General features: G+C 42.7%; 1 protein-coding gene across 18 annotated transcripts in view; it reads left to right on the top strand.

Annotated features, from left to right (window-relative positions):
• SERPINB11 (serpin family B member 11) overlaps positions 1-19,732 on the top strand; it is a 92,098-nt gene extending 72,366 nt beyond the window's left edge. For 15 of the 18 annotated variants that reach the window (XR_012028399.1, XR_012028405.1, XR_012028394.1 and 12 more), the window contains 8 exons: positions 561-703; positions 1,447-1,602; positions 3,900-4,490; positions 15,006-15,106; positions 17,688-17,860; positions 18,022-18,156; positions 18,591-18,666; positions 19,348-19,732. Coding sequence is in view for 1 of the 18 variants with exons in the window: in XM_072821126.1 (XP_072677227.1) it covers positions 561-703; positions 1,447-1,602; positions 3,900-4,319 (719 nt within the window). In the remaining 17 variants the exon portion in view is untranslated. Of the gene's footprint in view, positions 1-560; positions 704-1,446; positions 1,603-3,899; positions 4,774-15,005; positions 15,107-16,464; positions 16,480-17,687; positions 17,861-18,021; positions 18,157-18,590; positions 18,667-19,347 lie in introns of those variants that run through there. The other 3 variants (XR_012028377.1, XR_012028407.1, XM_072821126.1) reach the window with 3 other exon arrangements.
• Positions 19,733-21,435: the final 1,703 nt, after the last annotated feature.

The following is a 21,435-nucleotide window of genomic DNA, read 5'->3' as shown; positions in this document are numbered from 1 at the left end:
GTATTTACTTTAAGTCTTGGTATATACTTGTGATACACTAATTGCTAGTACATTGAAAGAATGAATCAATCTTTTGAATGCTTAAAATATTTGGATGTGGTAAGATGCTGGAAAGTATAAAGCTTGATAAATATTAAAAGGAAGCCATAAGAAATTATTAAAATTAAAACAAAAGCAGTAATATATAGGAAAGCATTGGATATAACTAGGTATAAGACAAGTTGGTCATTAGCTACTATACTAACTACTTAGTATATTGGATGCCATCTTCTGATTAGAAATAACAAAGCATTCAATTCTTGGACATAAACTTCATTTGACAAGGACAGCCTCAATGGCCAGGAGATAAAGCAGTTCTCCTGGCATCTCAAATTTATAACTAGTCTTAAAAAAGAAATGGTTCCAAAAAAAATAAACAAAAAATAAAAATAAAAAAATAATAAAAAAGAAATGGTTTCAAATTTCTAGTAACTTTTCAACTCTCTGTAACCAATAAACCCAAGTTCAAATCCAAATACATTAACTGTTTTTTGTTGTTGTTGTTTGTTTGTTTTTATAAGGAAAAGTCACAAACCTCTTTGGAAAGGGAACAATTGACCCTTCTTGTGTAATGGTCCTGGTGAATGCCATATATTTCAAAGGACAATGGCAAAATAAGTTTCAGGAAAGAGAGACAGTTAAAATGCCTTTTCAGCTAAATGAGGTAAGTATTTTGTTTTCAGACTGATGATAAATTCTGAAGAATGCAATAATTATTAAAGGATGATTTAGAAAGTTTTAGTGAAAATACTGGTCTAGGTTTCCATAGATTTCTGTAATTGTGTTCTCTATGAATTTTATTTTCATTTTTCCTCGTGAGGTGACAGTAACCTTTCTCATAGGGCACCTAACTGGAGCCTTCTAGCATTGGGGCCGCCGTGGCAGAGAAGAGAGCCTGTTCTCTCCTCACTCTTCCCCTATCCATGCATGCTTTCCACACATGCTGTAGGCTGTTTTCTCAGCACAACAAAACTACTATTTTTCTCCTAGACAGTCTCCAATTGGATTAAAAAGGAAAATGTTCCCATGATGTCATTTTTCCACATAAATCATTTTAAATGGTAATGTTGGCTTTGTTTTGGTGAAACATTATTATTATTATATTTATTACTATACATATGTATTTTATGTATAGGTGATGATATGTATTATTTGAACTAGTCAGGCTCTAACAGTGACTTATTTTATTTTATTTTTTTATTATTATTTTATTTTTTTTTAGTGACTTATTTTAAAATAAAAAAATAACCTTCACAGAGAAAAGTAATATGAGGGCACTTGTTTATATTTTATCCATGCCTTTAGTGTTAACACAGAACTGCATGTTAGGCAAAAAAATCAGTGTACATACATGTACATGCACATATAGAACTAGTCTACCTAATTATAACCTTTGTTTTTAAATAGGGTAAAAGCATAATTGTGGAAATGATGTATCAAACTGGAACATATAAATTAGCCTTCATAAAGGAGCCGCAGATGCAAGTTCTTGAGCTGCCCTATGTTAACAACAAACTAAGCATGATTATTCTGCTTCCAGCAGGCACAGCCAGTCTAGAACAGGTAAAGAATACTAACACATGAGAAAGCATTTGTGCTTGCACCCGCTCTTCCCAACTATGTGTACCCCATGATGCTGATGTGCTCAGTTCCTAATTCAGTCACACTCTAGGTTCAGTGGTATTTATTGGCCCAGGAGCTGTGAGAGGGGATAGGGACTCTGGTCCCTGCCTTCAGGACAGTGTATTTTGGGGGAATAATCCGTTCTTTTTTTTTTTTTTTTTTTAATTTTTATTTATTTATGATAGTCACAGAGAGAGAGAGAGAGGCAGAGACACAGGCAGAGGGAGAAGCAGGCTCCATGCACCGGGAGCCCGATGTGGGATTCGATCCCGGGTCTCCAGGATCGCGCCCTGGGCCAAAGGCAGGCGCCAAACCGCTGCGCCACCCCGGGATCCCAATCCGTTCTTAAATAAAAGAGGGCACAAGGAGGCAAAAGTACCATCTTGTACTAATACCACACCTACGGTTTACTTGACATTTGGGAAGCATCTTTCTGTGGTAATGAGCTTGTATTGCTCGTTAGAGTCTTAGTCCACAGAAATCTGCTTAAGCCATCTTCCTCCCATTGAGTTTTTCCAGCATTTTATATAAATGCTTTCATGAGCTAACCATTCTTATTACCATTCTGGTTTTGTGGGGGGAAATGAGTGCCACAGCCATTGAGGACAGGTCATGATGGTGGCAGGAGTTTGGGTCTAACACCCTCTTCCTGGTTGCAGCGAAGGCTGCCCAGCAGAGAAGCAGGCAAGCCACTAATATGGAGCGACTGCACTTCCTCCCTGGCCTTGATAGGACTTCCCATGCTCTGCAGGAAGGAGAAACAGTTTCTTAAGAGACCAGCTGTGCTTCTGGGATCTTGAGGAAGCTGCCCTTGCCCACGGATGGGATGGCCACAATCAGAGGTTTCTAAGTCAGGGAGTGCCTGCTTGAGGTTAAACAGTGTGGCACAGTTGGGTGGGGGATAGGGAAGGCTTCTTGGAACACCTGAGTCGGGATGTATGCATTTGGACCTCTAGGAAGAGAGGCATGGCTGTGGCCGTGAGAACAGGTGGGATACTGCTGTGGCCAATTCAGAGGGCCTTGGACCCCTGGGTGCCTGTGGTGGGCTGCCATGGGAAGATATTTGGAAGCAGAGATAGCATTTTGGGAGCAGTTTAGAAGTGGTCTTTATCATCTTGTGATACATTCATTTGTTCGTTTATTCATTCATATACCAAACATTGCATGTTTACTCTATGCTGAGAATTCTAGTGGGTTCTGAAACACAGACAAACATGTGGTTCCAGCACAGAGTTATAAATATCATATAATAAGTACCATAATACACAGCAAAAAGTCCTGTGGCAGTAGAGAGAGTAGAGAATGAGGGGATTAAAGAAAGTTCCTCATAATCTTGATGTCACACACTGGAGGAGTAGAAATTGAATAGGTGGAATGAGGGTGCCCCATTGTTCTAACCAGAGCGAAGAGCTCATGCAAATGCCTGAGACGAATGAGATTGTGAAACAGATTTGCATCACAAAGTCATGGTAACTTGGATTAGGGTAGAGAGAGACAAAAGGAAAAGATAGTTATGAAGAAAAACCACCTTTACTTTATGTCTGATTGTATATTGTCAGGATGGAGTGAAGGTGACAAAAAGTTTTCAGCTTTTATAGTTGAATGATGGGATTTGGCCTGCCAGAGGGCTGGCTGGAGGGTTTCGAATGCCCAAGGGGAGAGCTTACACAAAATTGTGGCACTGGGTGGAGGGCGAGAAGCCGGGTTGTGAGGCTGCATGGCTAGGTGGAGGCAGGAAGAGTGTGTAGAGCTGAGCTTCAGGGGTAGTGGAGTGGAGACAGTAGGGGGCAAAGGAGAGAAAAGTGAAGCAGAATGAAATGAAGAGATGCTGGGCGTCACAACAGCCAAAGGAGAAGCGAGTTCATGATGGGGGGTATGATTCACAGTTTCTGGTTTGAGAACCGAGAAGAAATGGTGAATTCATCCAGGAGACACAAGGGCTCCAGAGGCAAGAAAGGGATGTAGGTGAAGCCTACAGGGAGTTAAGGCAGTGGACTATAAGATACACATTTGAGGCGTTGACTTATGAGACATGGATAAAAGGTAGACGATAGAACAGGGAAGATGTGGCTAAGTGCGAGATTCTTTTTCCTTTTTTTTTGCAGAGAGGACTTCAGTGCGTTTCAAAGTAGAAAAGAAAGCAATACATTGCATCATTCACACAAGGAATTATAAAACCAACAGCATTTTATACACATGTTTGGCTCCTATGGGCTCATCTGTGTTTTGCCTTGTAGATAGAGAAGGAGCTGAACACGAAGACATTTAACGAGTGGACCAGCTCTGCTAACATGGTGGAAAGGGAAGTTGAAGTCCACATTCCCAGATTCAAACTTGAAATCAAGTATGAGCTAAAGTCCCTGCTAAATTCCCTGGGCATGACAGATGTCTTCAATGAGATCACAGCTGATCTTTCTGGAATATCACCAGTTGATGGCCTATATTTATCAAAGGTCATCCACCAGTCATATGTGGATGTCAATGAAGAGGGCACAGAGGCGGCAGCAGCCACTGGGGACAGCTTTGTTGTGAAAAGACTCCCCATCCGGGCTCGGTTCCTGGCGAACCACCCCTTCCTTTTCTTCATAAGACTCAGCCATACCAACACGATCCTCTTCTGTGGCAAGCTTGCCTCTCCCTTAAACAAGCAGGCTTGAGCAAGGCTCAGAGTCACAGAGGAGGGGCAGGGACAAACCCATGACTAACAGCAGTTCATCCCTCACACACCTCTGTACCTCACTCTGCTCATCTGCAAAATGGGGCTAGGCTCTCTCTCAACTTAGACCTTGAATTGGTGGACCTTAAGATTATAGAAATCATGGAAGAAGGTACATTTATGAAAAAGCTTCTCTGGTTCTGTTATCTTTGGGGCCTCATGTAAAGGATATCTGGGTGACAATCAAGTCAAGGAGACTAAATTTAAAGGGTTAGATTTGTTTGACTTGTACGTCTGTATGATCTCTTGACCAAGAGGAATCTACCTTCAGAAAAGCAATTTGAGGGCTTCAACTTTGGTTTGATTTTTAAATATTATTTTCCTTGCATGTACAACATCATGAATTTTAGTTCAAAATTCTGTATTCACTGTAATAAACACATAAATTGCTTTCACTTCTTTAAAGATTTTTAATGTACCACAGCAGTTAAATGACTTACAAAAAGAGACTGAATAAGGAGAGGTCTAATTAAGTGAACATTTTCACGGAATTATTGGTCAGGTGTTTTTAGCCCTAAATTGAAAAACAGATTTTTCTTTTTGCATCCCTCTCTCCCTTCCTTCCTCTCTCCTTTTTTCCCCCAGTAATGCAATGAGTAAAAGTTCAGAAATAGCAAAAAGCAAATCAATAAGAGTTCTATTTAAAAAGATTTTTATTTAAGTTCTTTTTAAAAAGCTAATTCTTAAAAAGAAATCCTCCTTATTTTCTCTTCAAGATAACATGAGGTGATAATCAGATAATAATGGTCGTCATACATTTACTGCCTTCTCAGTGCCCTCTTGGTAAATGCTTCCTTCCAGACTTTCTCAGAGATGTGAGCAAAGCGGAGGAGCCCCTCAATTCTCCCTTTCCTAACTCTTAGAAGAGGCAGTCCAAAATCAGCCACAGCTTCCTCCTGAGGTGCTGGGACACCCTCTTTTACTATTGACAGTGGTGTCAGCTGGTGATTGTTTCCTTTCCCATCAGGGCACTGAAAGATGGGGCTGACTTTACTTTTAATAATAGAGATGTTATAAGGAAGCTGTCTTGCTGTACCTGCTACCCTACTGATCCTTTATAAGCCCACTTGTCACATGGCAGAAAGCCAAGAAGCCACCTCAGCCTGCTTCACAGAATTACCCGGTAGTCCCTGGGCACAGTGGGTTAAGTGTAGTACAGTGAAGAGACTTGAAGCAACAGTGATGGGTGGGGGAAAATAAGAGTATCTTGGCATCTACTTCTCACTTTAAACATCGTGAAGAGACCATTAATAGTACCGGTCCAGTGAATGCTGGGTCCTTTGACATGAACCTGACATGTGCTGCGCAAGAGCAGAGAGGTACCATGTAGACTGAGCACTTTGGGCATGACCATCGCAGAGCCACATGGCACTCACTGGGGCTGGCCTCCATCTGTTAAAAAGACTCAGAATGAGTGCCCACTCCCAGGCTGCTGTCCTAGAACCCCAAAGTCCTCTTGGAGGGATGGGAATTGAGCTGATGGTCATCATTAGAGTCACAGCAGGGCATGCTTCTCACAGAGGGGCCTTCAGAAGCACCATGTAGGTGCTGGGCTAGGAAAGGAGGATTCAGTGACTAAATCAGCCCCTGAGAAGCAGAGCTGGATTGATTGCTGGAATCAGGAAATGGAGCCTCTTGGTGGATGGAGCCAAGAGCTTTTTAGGGCACCCGGGCTGGGATGAGGAGAACACAGCTATTTTCACTCTTCAAAGAGCTAATGTTATGTGTCAGTTATATCTCAGTAAAAAAAAAAAAAAAAAATTGGTCAAAGGACCTGAATAGACATTTCTGCAAAGACGACATCCACGTGGCCAACAGGTATATGAGGAGATGCTTGACATCACTAATCATCAGGGAAATGCAAATCAAAACCACAATGAGGTATCACCTCACATTGTTAGGATGGTGATGTCCAAAAGGACAAAAGGAAAGAGAGAACAAGTGTTGGCAAGGATATAAATAAAAAGGAACCCTCATGCACTGTTGGTGGGAGGGTAAATTGGTTTAACCATTACTGGCCACAATAGAGAGATTCCTCAGAAAGTTAAAAATAGGACTACTGTATGATTCAGCAATCCCATTTCTGGGTACATATCTAGTGAAAATGAAATCAGTATATGCAAGAGATAGCTGCACTCCGATGTTCATTGCAGCATTATTCACAATAGCCAAGACAGGAAAACAACCCAAGTGTCCATCACTTAGAGCCATGAAACTATTCAATATGATACCATACTGGAGGAGACATGTCCCTATATGTTTTTCTAATCTCATAGGATGCACAGCACAAAGAGTGAACCCCAATGTAAACTATGGATTTTAGTTAATAACAATGTATTTAAGTAATTACCAATTTAACTAATAATAATAATAGTAGTATTGGCTCATCAGTTTTAACAAATGTATGACACCAATGCCATATGTTAATAGTGGGGAAATTGGGAGGGGCAGCAAAGGAGGTACATGGGAAGTCTTTTTGCTCAATTTTTCTATAAACTTAAAACCACTCCCCAAAAACTTAAAGACGAATAATTTTTTAAAAAAAGGAAGTGGCGGGGGATCCGTGGGTGGCACAGCGGTTTGGCGCCTGCCTTTGGCCCAGGGCGCGATCCTGGAAACCCGGGATCGAATCCCACGTCGGGCTCCCGGTGCATGGAGCCTGCTTCTCCCTCTGCTTGTGTGTCTCTCTCTCTCTCTCTCTGTGACTATCGTAAATAAAAAAAATAAAAAAAAATTAAAAATTAATTAAAAAAAAAAAAAGGAAGTGGGGGAACGCTTGGGTGGCTCAGCGGTTAAGCATCTGCCTTTGGCTCAGGGCGTGATCCCACGGTCCTGAGATCGAGTCCCACATCAGGCTCCATGCATGGAACCTGCTTCTCCCCCTGCCTGTGTCTTTGCCTGCCTCTGTCTCTGTGTCTCTCATGAATAAATAAATAAAATCTTAAAAAAAAAAAAAAAAGGAAGTGGGGAGGAAGATTTCCTTTACCTAAATTTCAAAAACAAAACAAAACAAAAAGCCTACTTTTTTCTTAGATGTTTTCTAAGAGTATTTTGTTTTATTTCTGTCAGTTTTATTCCCTTTCGTGCTTTAAAGCTTTCTGAGTTTGTCAGTGGTCTTTTTCCCCTTCTTATTTTAAGAAACTGAGCCTCCGGATGAGTGTTTGGTATATACAGTGTGACAGTGACTCAGACAAAACTGCTGCTTTCCTAACCAAGTTCATATCCACACCTTAATGCCCCGGGAAGCCAGGTATTACCCCACGGCCAGTAAATAGCATCAAAACAATCAGAGTCATGGTGCATCAGTGGAGCATAGAACATCAAACTTTTCTTGGGTTTCTCTGATCCGAGTGGCCTCCTCCATGTGAAATAGTTCAAAATTAAAAGACCAAGTGAAAAAAATCACCACCTGGATAGTGGTACAGAAAGAAATTTGTGTATTTACTGGTAAGTATAGCTTTTTCCCCTTTACTTCTAAATCTGTCATTTTTTTTCTCAGAAATTTTCAGGAGCATAATGGAATGGCAGGCATGAAGATTTAGTGGAGACCATCTTGGGTGGGGGAATCCCCACTCAGATTTCTGCATTGAGGATTCTTGCTCTTCCTTGTGCTGTCCTTGAAGTCCTGGATTAATGGCGTGACTATAATCCTGGTAGGACTGGCTCACACCTGGCTTACCTCTACTACCCTTGTGTAACAATCAATAGTTTCCTATTTCATGCTCTAAAGTGTCCTGGTTTGGATGATTAGTATATGGCTTTCCTACCTTAAAATTACTGGATATTAAGTCATGGTCTGAGGTTATCCTATTGAGTAGCCATTAGTTACCTATGGCAACAGAGAAAGAGCTGCTGGTAGGAGGCTCCAGTTCTTCTGGTAACAATAACACTGATGCTCGACCAGCTCTCAATCTTTGCTTTAGTGTCCCATGTTCCTTTGATTCTCTTCCTGAGGGCACCATCCTTCTTCTTGCTGTAGGATCATTCTGCAGGGGTTTACTCCTTATTTGTCATCTTCTGAGATAAGCTTCTCCTTTTATTTCTTTCCATTGGTGGCACTTGTTTCTTCTTTGTGGCGGCAGAGAAAGCAGAGCTCAATGAGAAACTGAGCCACCCTCAACCAGACCCATGTATAGTCAAACCATGTCAGTCATGACCCAAATAGTCATGTATACCTCCAGCCAACACCAGATTTGCTGTCCAAGAGTGAATGGCTTTAGAAGATTCTTGTCATTTCATTATTCATTGATACCCTGGCTCATTTCTTGAAGAAATATTTCTTGAGCACCTACTAAGTTCTAGGCCCCATGTTAAGCCATATCTATCTATCTATCTATCTATCTATCTATCTATCTATCTATCTATCATCTATCTATCTATCTAATATCAAAAAAGCCACAGTACTTGTCTTCATAAACAGAGAAGACAGACTTCAGAGCAGTAATGACACCTGGGTGTTAGGTAACTGTGAGAAGACTGTTATGAGGACAAGTGATGAGGATGGAGTGATGAGTGGGGGGCTCCAAGAGCCCTATAGCCATTTCAGGGAATGAGGACTTTCTTCTGAGGAAAATGACTTGCTCAGTTTTGCATTCTGGAAGCATCTCTTGGGCTTCCACAAGGCCATCTTTATAATGGGAAAGACAGATTATAAGCTACATAAAATACATCACAAAGGAATCTTTTCCAAGTTAATAATCATTTTGGCAGAACTAGCAGAGTTTAGAGGTGCAGACACAATGACTGCTCATGGTTTATTTTGGTTTTATGTAGATAGCATCTTTGACAATTTAGGTGTAACAGCGAAGGTGTCATTAAGATGCTTAATTGGGTGATGGAATTGTCCAGTAATGTGGACATGAGTCAGAGTCACCCACAATAGCTCTGATATGTCTGTGCCAAGAATCCCCCAGCCATCAAGAATTCCCCAAGTATCAATGTGGGAAAAGACTGTGTGTTAAGAGGCAATAAGGCTGTTGGCTGACATTCACCAGACTGGGATTTGGCAGGATTCCAGGTTCTACATGTGGTCTACAATTTTTTTTAAATATTGCTTTCTGTTAATTAAATCTTTGTAAGGTCTTGTAGAGCATACATCAGACTAACACACTCTTTCTGCACTTGATCTCACTGGTTATTGTGGATCCTCAAGTTCCACCTCTTACTTCCATAATGCTCCAAATGCTCTCTGGGATTCCCCCACTATTCCCTTCCTTGTGGTTGGCTCAGTATGGAATCTGCTTCCCTCTCCGGGACCATAGAAGCCACCTGTGATGTTGCCAGTAGATCCACAAAAGTGCCGTCCTCTGTTGGTGCTGTGTCCAGAACTGCAATGGATTAAGTATCCTTGGGTTCCTGGACCTCTGCTCCTGTCCAGTGGGCCCAAGGATTTGGTGTGAGGAGGCAATGCAGTGCTCATAGTGGAAGCTGGGGCTGGAAAACTCACTATCTGCCATGTCCCATGCCACTATTCCCAAACAGAATTGTGTTGCTCCCCCAGTCTTGTTGAAGGATGATGCAGAGGCTATTTGGACTCTCCCATCAGACGTTTTTTGCCCTGGGACTCAGGCTCTAGTGTGGGAGGAACATGACCTGTGCATACAGGAGGGATGCTTGCACAATTGCCCTTTATCTCTAAACCTGGTCCTTGAGTCAGGGATACCCCAACTGTCCTCCTGAATATGAATTCTTTTCAGGGTGCTCTTTGGGTCCTCATGCAAAGAGGCTCCAGCGGGCTCCCTCATCACTTTTTCATACATGCCTATACCACCCAGATTCCTGTGAGGGCCACAGGTCCTTTTGGGACCCTGGGCATTCTCCTAGTCTTCACTTACAGATATCAGCCTTCAGACTTGCAACCTCATTACACACTCACAATCCCTCTTCTCTCTTTTGCTTTTCTCATTAGCATTTATCACTCTTGTTTATATTTTATTTATTTATTTGTTTATTGACATTCTTTCTCCACTAGTATATGCACTTTATAAGGGCTGCTTTTTAAAAAATCTTTTTTGTTGTTGTCTCAATGTCAATAATGCCTAGAGCATAATATTTGCTCAATAAATGTCAGTTGAATCAATTAAGGAATTAATTCCTTAAATACTTCAATGTTCTTGTGTTTACTCTGTTCTTGATTTGGAAAGTGAAGAACATTCATTGATCTGAGTGATATATGCTGAATGGGGGCTAATGCAGTGAACTTGGCCCACAGCAGAGCACATCTGACAATTCTAATAGGATTGTTCTATACTTAAATTAAGGTGACCTCAAGCAACAATGTGGAAAAAATGTTTTATTTCTGCATACAAAGTCTCTTCTGGTAAAGAAGGTGAAGATAAAAGAGCCTGTATACTCCCACATGAGATGGTTTAAGATACACCTTGTTTTTTTTTGTTTTTTTTTTTTAAGATTTTATTTATTTATTTATGAGGGACATAGAGATAGACAGAGACACAGGCAGAGGGAGAAGCAGGCTGCCTGAAGGAGCCTAATGTGGGATTTGATCCCAGGATCCTGGGATCATGCCCTGAGCTGAAGGCAGATGCTCAACCACTGAGCCACCCAGGCACCCCAAGATACACCTTGTGTTGAGCTGGGTTCCCCAGAACATCTAAGCCACAGTTTAGGAGACTCCTGACCACTGAAGTCAGCTGACCCATTGCAAAGTGGGAGGGAAAGAAGGAGGGAAAGTCCAACCTAATTGAGTACAAGGTGTTGATAATAGAGCTGAACAGTTTACTGGCTGCCAGTTTGTTAGGACACTATTCAAATTAAGTAAAATTGTTAAAAATGGTAAAGAGTCTTCTGGGATCTCTAAAACAAAGTTTCATAGTGTTATTTAATGTAACCAGATTTTCCAATTACAGCTAAATTTTATTCAGCTTTTACACTAAGGTACCTCTCTGACACTAAGGTACAATATTAGTGTGTCTTGGGCTCCTCCTGGTGGGTGACACAATAACATGAGATGTATATAAAACATAGTGTGTGCTTGTGGGAGACCATGATGACAACAATGATGAGAACTAATATTTATTGAGATATTACTATATGCCAGGCACCATTTAAAATATTTTACCAATTTGATCCCCACAACTATATGTGATGACACTTGTTCACTTTGACTGAGACTTAGAGAATGTCAGGTACTTGCCTAAGGGTTCCACTGTCGGTGACAGAGCCAAGAATCGAGGCCAAGCCAATTGACTTCAGAGTCTATGTCTTGTCCTCTGTGCCATTGTTATAATGCTACTTGGTACATTTGTGAAAGTTGGGGGGAGGGTTACATTGGCAATTTAGAGGCCTGGGTTCTAACTCTGCTTCTGCCCTAGCTCCTCTGTAGACTGAGCCAACTGACACTTGCTTAAGGACCTTAGATGTGTTGCTGCAGTTCCCTTCCTATCACTAGGTGGCAGACTTGGCGGCGGGAGGGAGCAGAGGGACTGCTGGATGTACAGTATTTAATTTGTAAATCTCATCTTGTATCCTACCGGTAAAATAGTTTATGGGCTATTTCATTTAGGCATCATAAATATTTATTAAGTTTCTATTCCTTAAATTTCTTTCAATTTGTATTTATTTACTTATTTATTTAAAGTTATTTATTTGGCACTCGGAGAGAGAGCACAGCACGGGGAGCTTCAGGCAGAGGGAAAGGGAGAAGCAGACTCCCCGCTGAGCAGGGAGCCCAACCTGGGGCTTGATTCTAGGGCCCTGGGATCATGACCTGAACTGAAGGCAGGTGTTTAAGTGACTGAGCCACTCAGGCACTCCTCAATTTGTATTTAATAGTTCCATTTGTTCTATTTGTTCAATGTCTACAGTATCTATGAAAAGTATATAAATCAGCAGGGCATTTGGCTGCCTCATTCATGACAATGACTAGGACAGTATCTGGCTTATAGCTAGGACTCAAAAATACTTGAGTTTTTTTTTCTTTTTTTCATGTTGTAAGGATTTCATTTTTCTTTTTGTTTTGAAGAAATGCTAGTGTTACAGAAAAGTTGCTAACACAGTACAAAGAGTTGCTTTACATCCCTCACTCATCTTTCCTTAATGTTAACATCTTCCATTACCTTACCAGAGATATCAAGAATAAGAAATTGACCTTGGCACAGTCTTACTAATTAAACTACAAACCTTATTTGAATTTTACCCATTTTTTCCCACTAATCTCCTCTTTCTGTTCTAGGGCTGTACTCAGGGTTTCGCAATTTTTTCTTAGTCTCCTCCATTCTGTAAATGTTCCTTGGATTTTCCTGCTGTTTCATGACCTTGGCAGTTTTTGTTGATCCATCATTTTACAGAATGTCCATTAGTTTGGATCTGTCCAATGTATTCTAGTTGGAGTCAGATAATGTATTTTTGGTAAGAAAATCAGAAGAATTGATGTTGTATCCTTGTCTGTGCACCACGTCTGGGTGTTCAGGATGTTGATATGTTTTATTGCTGGTTACGTTTACCTTGGTCACTTGGAGAATGTGATGGTTACTAGGTTTCTCCATTGTAGTTACTTCTTTATACCTTTGTAGTTAATAAATAACTTTGGGGAGAGTTTTTGGAGACAATGTAAATCTTCTATATCCTCAAACTTTGCTCACCAACTTTAGCATCTCCTTCTGCTCTACATTACTCTATTACCCATTTGGCCCAATCACTATACTCTTGGCCTTATTTTTCATTCTTAAGACTCCATAGCACTTACAATGGAGAGTGGTTAAGAGACAGTGGAATGTGAATATACTGTACATCCGCTACCTATTAACTGGTTCAGATAAAGATTTAACTGGTTCAGATAAAAAATTTTCACTGATGTATAATTAAATTACCCAACTGGACTCTCTGGACCTCACTTTGGATATTTTTAAAGTGAGAAACTGTGCTCTGAAAAAAATTGGGAGCAAATTTTAACAGTAATAATGGAATAGGATCTCCCCTCTTAAATCCATTGAAGATGTAGACATTACATTTACAAAAATTTACTCAGTGGTATAAACATTAGAAATTATAGGTAATCATAAAGAAAAAATTCATTAATTCTTCCCTTAACTCTAATCTTTGTTAAGATTATGCCAATATCCTTCAGGATTTTCCTATGTATATATACACACATATATATATATACACATGTATTTAAATTTCTATTTTAAAATGGATCGTATTACACATGTCATGTTAAACTTGATTTGTGTACTTAATATACATTGAATAATTCTGAAGAACAGTCCAGTATTCATTTACAGGATATAGCAGGATTTGTATGAATAATTCCTTATTGTATATTTTCAGTTGGCTTACTTTATAAGTTTTAAGTGTATCAGATGATAATTGGAGATAATATTTGAGGGTTATATGTCCCCTTGATGTCTAATATCCACTTTCTAGGCTTTCTGTGTACACTGCCTTCATGAAGAAAGAGTATGCTATCGAACAGTGCTGAGGTTCCTCAATGGATTTTCTATACAATAGCCTTGAAAGTCAAGCTTTTGTTTGCATATACTTGAATTTGAGAGACTGGACTCTTTGGATCTCCAAGATTTGGCACTAAAAATATAGGGTACAAAGCATGAGAGAAACAGAATACGCAGTTAATTTGACACATGTGTGTACACATTTCTGCTGAGTACGTATACAGGGCTGAAACAGCTTGTGCATAGACTTAATCAGTTTTATTTTGATTTTTTTATATAAATTATTTTTATTGGTGTTCAATTTGCCAACATATAGAACGACACCCAGTGCTCATCCCATCAAGCGCCCCCCTCAGTGCTCGTCACCCAGTCACCCCCACCTCCCCTCTCATCCCCCCCCAGTTCGTTTCCCAGAGTTATGAGTCTCTCATGTTCTGTCTCCCTTTCTGATATTTCCCACTCATTTTACTCCTTTCCCCTTTATTCCCTTTCACTATTTTTTATATTCCCCAAACAAATGAGACCATATAATGTTTGTCCTTCTCCGATTGACTTATTTCACTCAGCACAATACCCTCCAGTTCCACCCACGGCGAAGCAAATGGTGGGTATTTGTTGTTTCTAATGGCTGAGGAATATTCCGTTGTGTACATACACCACATCTTTATCCATTCATCTTTCGATGGACACCGAGGCTCCTTCCACACTTTGGCTATTGTGGACATTGCTGCTATAAACATCGGGGTGCAGGTGTCCCGGCGTTTCATTGCATCTGTATCTTTGTGGTAAATCCCGAGCAGTGCAATTGCTGGGTCGTAGGGCAGATCTAATTTTAACTCTTTGAGGAACCTCCGCACACTTTTCCAGAGTGGCTGCACCAGTTCACATTCCCACCAACAGTGCAGGAGGGTTCCCCTTTCTCCGCATCCTCTCCAACATTTGTGGTTTCCTGCCTTGTTATTTTTCCCCATTCTCACTGGTGTGAGGTGGGATCTCATTGTGCTTTTGATTCGTAGTTCCCTGATGGCAAGTGATGCGGAGCATTTTCTCATGGCCGCACCACAATTTGCCTAAGTCCTTATTGACGTGCATCAAGGTTGCCTCGCATATTTCTCTAACTCTAATAAAAATTCTCACCATGAACAGTCTTACAGGTATTGATAATCATGGGTATTATTTTGTATCTTCCTCATTGTATGACATTTTTTTTTCAGCAGCATTCGTCAACATCAGAATGTCAAATTGTTGGAATCTGTCATTCTGGGGATTTTCTGCCCAAGAAAGAATAAAAAGATCTGGCAAGAGAGCACAGACTATGGTAAGAAAATCATTGAAATTAGGAATCCTAGATTCTGAAGTAGGAGAGGAGAGAAATCAAGATAACAGGAATCAGAATCCATAAGAAGAAAGGAAGAGTCAGTGGTTGTAGGCCCCATGAAGTAAGAACAATTCAGTGATTACATTGTAAGCTCAGGAAGTAGTAGTCAGAAAATGCAATGTATGAGTACATGGTTTCAGAAGTGGGATAATTCTTGGGTACTGGAAAACACCAGATATGGCCATAAGCAGCTGAGGTAGAATGGATGGGTGGATATTATTGATAAAGAAATCAAAGGAGAAGCCAAAGCATTGAATCTACATGGACACTGTAGATTCAACGAGATCATCTAGATGGACACTGACGTCACTCAAGATGATGGACTCAAGGGGTGCCAGGGTTGCTCAGTGCGTTGAGCATCTGCCTCTGCTCCAGATCATGACCCTGGGGTCCTGGGATCAAGTCCGATGTCAGACTCCACACTGAGTGGGAAATCTCCTTCTACTTCTCCCTCTGCCCCTCCCCAGCTTGTTCTCTCTCTCACACTCTCTCTCTCTTCCTCTCTCTCTCTCTGGCTTACTCTCTCTAATAAATAAATATTTTTTAATAAAAAAAGATGATGGACTCAAGACTAAGACTCTTAGATAAGCGCAAGTTTTTCATAGAAAAAAACAGGTACCTAGATCTGGAGTGCCAGGGAAATGGTGAGTAGCATGTTTCTATGGAACAAGTGATTTCCTAATGAGGAAGAGGAATAATAGCTTGAAGGTGTCAGAAGAAACAAGGAAAATACTCTACATCCCCACCTCGAAGAACTGTAGAGTTTGGGAGGAAGGGTCCCTATCTAAGACATATGCAAAGGAAGCAGTATTTTCATGGAAAATCCAGGTTACAGTTAAAGCCAGGAGATTCAAGAAACAGGAAATCAAGAAACCGTCTAAGGAAACAGGAAGTTTTCCAGGTATTCACCTGGACTTCTTAATAATATCACTGATATTCATGGAGTGACCTAAGTGATGTACGAGGGCTTTGGAGAAGGGCGTAAGTTAACTAGCTGGAGGCATGCGCTTCCCACTTTGACCACACCTGCTTCCCATGCATCCTCTCGGTGCCCAGCCCCTGAGTGCAGCACAGCCCTTTGATCAATCTTTGCCAAGTGAGGGGCAAAACTACATGTTCTCCCAAGGCCTAGGGACTCCTATGGCATTTCTTCTGTCTGCTATTTCCTGGGATCACTCTCCAACCTCCCACCCGGGGCCATGTCCCTGGCTGGTGAGCCTGCTGAGGGGCCCAGAGGGAGGGGCACGCATATGTCATAATGGGCATTGAGGCAGGGGATGATGCGAGGGCTGGCGTGTGACATAAATAATGGGGTAAGTCTGACCTTTGTCCAGTTACTCATTTGGTCAAGATGAGTAACTAGCCAAAGCTGTTTGGAGAAATGACAAAAAAGCTGCCTCGGATTTCTTCTTCTCGACCCCAGGCTCCACCTACGCACTCTATTCCTGCCTCCTCTAGACCCCGGGCTCCACCTACCCACTCTATTACTTCTTCCTCCCGACCCCAGGCTCCACCTACCCAGTCTATTCCTTCCTCCTCCCGACCCCGGGCTCCACCTACCCACTCTATTACTTCTTCCTCTAGACCCCGAGCTCCACCTACCCACTCAATTACTTCTTCCTCCCGACCCCGGGCTCCACCTACCCAGTCTATTCCTTCCTCCTCCCGACCCCAGGCTCCACCTACCCAGTCTATTCCTTCCTCCTCCCGACCCCGAGCTCCACCTACCCACTTCATTACTTCTTCCTCTCGACCCCAGGCTACACCTACCCACTCTATTACTTCTTCCTCTAGACCCCGAGCTCCACCTACCCAGTCTATTCCTTCCTCCTCCCGACCCCGAGCTCCACCTACCCACTCTATTACTTCTTCCTCTCGACCCCAGGCTACACCTACCCACTCTATTACTTCCTCCTCCCGACCCCGGGCTCCACCTACCCAGTCTATTACTTCTTCCTCTCGACCCCGGGCTCCACCTACCCAGTCTATTACTTCTTCCTCTCGACCCCAGGCTCCACCTACCCACTCCATTCCTACCTCCTCCCGACCCCAGGCTCCACCTACCCACTCCATTCCTACCTCCTCCCAACCCCAGGCTCCACCTACGCACTCTATTACTTCTTCCTCTGGACCCCAGGCTCCACCTACCCACTCCATTCCTTCCTCCTCTCAACCCTGGGCTTCCTCTATCTACACTATTCCTTTCTCCTGTCATTGTTCAATCCTGTTTCCTCTTATGCGTAACTCTTTTCGTCCACAGAACACCAGATTCAGCCAGCTTCAGCCACCTCTCTCAACTCAGAAACCTATCTCTTTCCCTCCTATTCATAGTGCTGTCCCTCCCTGCCGTCCTAACCTACAGGTTTCCCCACCCAAATCTGGCTCTATTCCTTCCAAAACGTCCAGCCCCCGCTCTTTTTTTCTCGCTCCTGTTCCCCGTTATTCCAATTCCTTCATTGCTCCTACTCCCCCTTCCAGCCATTCAGAGACTTGAGAGTCTTATCCTCCCCAACATTTCCAGCCAACTCCAACCAGACCTCCGTGATTCACAAATCCTATCTTGGAGAGATGATTTCCCTGTGAGTGGGACGGTTCTGCTATCATCCAGAATTGCCAGAACAATCGATCCCCAGGAGCTTGACTTGGTGAATGTTGGGAACTCAAGACAATGCCAATCAACATTTAGCTTGGAGGGTAAGCCTTGTCCATGATGGCGTTTTCACCCACAACATGGTTACCGTACTATTCTCTGTATGTTACCTTCCTCCTTGTAAATCGCCTTCATAGGCCAGAGATAACTTTAGCAAGATCATCTTTACCAGAAAACCAGTTTCTTTCCTCTCTTTCCTAATTAGCCGGCCTGAATGAATTCTACCTTTATAACTGGTTTCTCCATGGAATTTGGTCTGTGGCCACAGAGCAAACAGCAAGACGAGGGACACAAGGTAGAGAAGAGTGAGTGGAAATCATGTCATCTGATCTCTACACGGGTGAGTCCTATTGATCTGCCCTGGATGAAAGTGAATGCAAGAACGGGTGACCTCTAAGAACTCACACACAGAGCACAAGACCCCTATTAGAGACATAGAAGGATTCAAGGTTCTTTGGTCTGGTTCCTCCAAGACTCTATTGTTCTGCACCCTGGGATTTGTGGAAATGGACTAGGGACTTTCTGCCTTTGAGAAATGCCTCCTGAAAAAAAGAAGGGGGGCCCCCCCATTATGTTGTCATTGAAGCTCTGACCCTTGAACCTCTGAATCCCAGAAAATGGCAGGCACCAAAGCCTAGAAGGAAAGTATACATCCATATCCTTTCCAGATGATAGCATCAAATAAACAGATTATATATACATATATAAAAATCCTCTTAAACCAATATATAGATTCAGCGGAATCTCAATCAAAATTCTAACACATAATTTTAGGAAACGTGAGAAGCTGATGATACTTTGCAAGGACAGGCAAAAGAGCCAAGAATACCCATGACTCCTTTAAGAACTGGTAGGTATACTTTTCCTAGAAAATACCAGACTTACCACAAGAGCCCACTTCCCATAGCTCTTGCCTTTCTACCTTTCTACTGTGAGACGTGGCCTTCTCACCCCCTTCTACAACTCTAGTCCGGGCAAGTGGCTCTGCCACAGGGCTGCAGCAGTGGGATTGGAGTAAATAGCTCAGTTCTAAGAAAGCAAGGGAGGGAGGGAGATGTGGACGGAAGGCAAGAGAAAGGAAGGGAGGAAGGAAGAAGGGACAGAAAGAAGGAAGGAAGGAGGGGGAAGGAAGGAAGGAAAGAAGGAAGGAAGGAAGGAAGGAAGGAAGGAAGGAAGGAAGGAAGGAAGGAAGAGCTTAGTAAAAAAACTCCTCATTTGCTGGAGCTTCTCTTCACCTGTGGGGCATCACCCCGGGGAGAGCAGACTGGGAGACCAAAGGATCCAGCGGGGACGCCCCACCTCCACAAGGGGAGCTGAGCCTGAGAGAGCTCCATCAGCCCCAATGTAACTTAGGGCCCTCTGTCCCCACTCCAATAGCAGAGCTCCCCGCCCCCGACCCCGGACACCAGACCAGCCACTCCCAATGTGGGGACACTTGGGAAGCCACACTCAAATACCTCCAACTTCTGCCCTCCTGGTAAATTTGAGGAAAACGTATCCATTCAGTTAATTGTGTAAGTTAATCTTACAGCTTCTCTAGGATGGACGTGTCAGAGCGCTTCCTGTTGCTTCTCCGTGTAACCACGTCCACAACATCCATTCTTCCATCCGACCAACGTGTGCTGAGCCCCTGGGGGGTGCTGGCCCAGGCCCCGCGGACTTTGAACCCAGGTCGCCCTCCCTCCCCGGCGGCTTCCTTCTGATGCCCACGATCTCCTCTCTGGGTCAGCCCGGAACGTGATGACCGCAGGCTGAACCATGTCAGGGTGCACAGCGATATCGCGCTCCACGATGCTCAACTGTGGAGCTTGGGAGAAGATGATCGCCACACGGAGTGTTCAGCGCCCACCTCAGCCTCGTTCCTGAAACCCAGCCTGTGTACTGCTTGGATAAATAAAGATGACTTTCAAGCGTCAGTCGGACCTTTCCTTTGTGGAGTCTCACATTTTTCTGCCCGCATGCACTGGTTCAGATCCTTCATCTTTGGGAACCCTGGGTGGCCCAGCGGTTTAGCACCTGCCTTTGGCCCACGGCGTGATCCTGGGGACCCGGGATCAAGCCCCACGTCGGGCTCCCTGCATGGAGCCCGCTTCTCCCCCTGCCCGTGTCACTTTTTTTTTTTTTAAAGATTTATTTATTTATTTATGATAGACAGAGAGAGAGAGAGAGAGGCAGAGACACAGGAGGAGGGAGAAGCAGGCTCCATGCAGGGAGTCCGACGCGGGACTGGATCCCGGGTCCCCAGGATCACGCCCCGGGCTCCAGGGCTCCAGGCGGCGCTAAACCGGCTGCCCTTCCACCTACTTCTGATGTTGGAATCCTTTAAGGAGGGACCAACCCTTTTCTCCAAAATTGGATGTCCAAGTACAAGTTTCTCCGGAAAAGTGATGCTAATAAACCGATTGAGATTTAAAAGAAATGACAAATATCACTGCTTCTGTGCTAAGAACAGCTTTTGTTAGTGGTGAAGGAGTCAAAACAAAAGGGAGATTCAGAGGAGCATTGGGCATTTGAATGGGAAGGGATGAGGCAAAGGGATATACTTACACCCTAAGTCTAGCCTTGACAATGTATATGACTTTTCCTGTAGCCATAGGTAGGGGTGTGTGTGTGTGTGTGTGTGTGTGTGTGTGGTGAGGGGATGCATGAGATGTTGTTTCTATAAAGGACTAGTGACCTTCAGATAGCTTATTATGCCGTGCTGCCTGCGGTTCTTGCCCTTCCCCATCTGGCAGTTAATCCGTGGGTCAGGGCATCCAGTAAGATGGAGACTGAGTGTCCCCAACACAGATAAATGGAAATAGAGAATAGAAGTGGTTCTATAAATCGTGATGGTGGCTGACTGTATTTACCATGAACAGGGAAGTCTCCTTATTTCAGCACACAGATTCTGCATCTTTATGCTCCACCGTCACAGGGCCATGGCTATATTTAACAACAAAGGCAAAGTGACTGAAATTTTGTGACATAAATAGGATTTTCATTTTCCATACAGATCATGGTGAAACGCAAATACGAAAAGACTTTTTCCAAAAGATAATTTAGGAAATGTCCACCTGCGTATGAAGGATATTTATAGTCATGGCCAACCCAAAATCCCACTTGGACCACAATTAACTTAGCATATATTTCTCAAGTGCTTACCAGGTTTTTTACAGTGTATTACATCTTTGGGATTTTAGGCAGCATGGCTTGTTTTCTTGCTCAGGAAAAGGTCTTGTAGGAGTGACTTAGAAGTGACAATATAAAGTTATATATAAAAAGTGGAGAGAATCCAGTAAAATATATGATGAAAGCATATTCATCATATATTCATCATCATATATTCATCAAAATATATGATGAAAGCATATTATTGAGAAGGAAAAAATCAATATGGGCTTGTGATAATATGAAAGACAGTGAAAATGGGAAGATTTTGAGGTGGACCTTGAGTAATAGGTAATATGTAAATAAAAGACTCGTATACGTACAGTTCTCATACATCCTGGATTTTCCCAGGGCTGCCTCAATCAGTTATTACAATAATAACTGCATTTATTAAGTGACTACTATATACTAAGTACTTTGCATATGTTACCTAGAATCCTCCCAACTATACATTTCCTAAAATTCTCCC

The sequence above is a fragment of the Canis lupus genome, chromosome 1 (assembly GCF_048164855.1).
Source record: "Canis lupus baileyi chromosome 1, mCanLup2.hap1, whole genome shotgun sequence".
Lineage (NCBI taxonomy): Eukaryota > Metazoa > Chordata > Mammalia > Carnivora > Canidae > Canis > Canis lupus.
The sequence above is the reverse complement of the archived record's forward strand: the minus strand, read 5'-3'. Positions and strand labels throughout refer to the sequence as shown.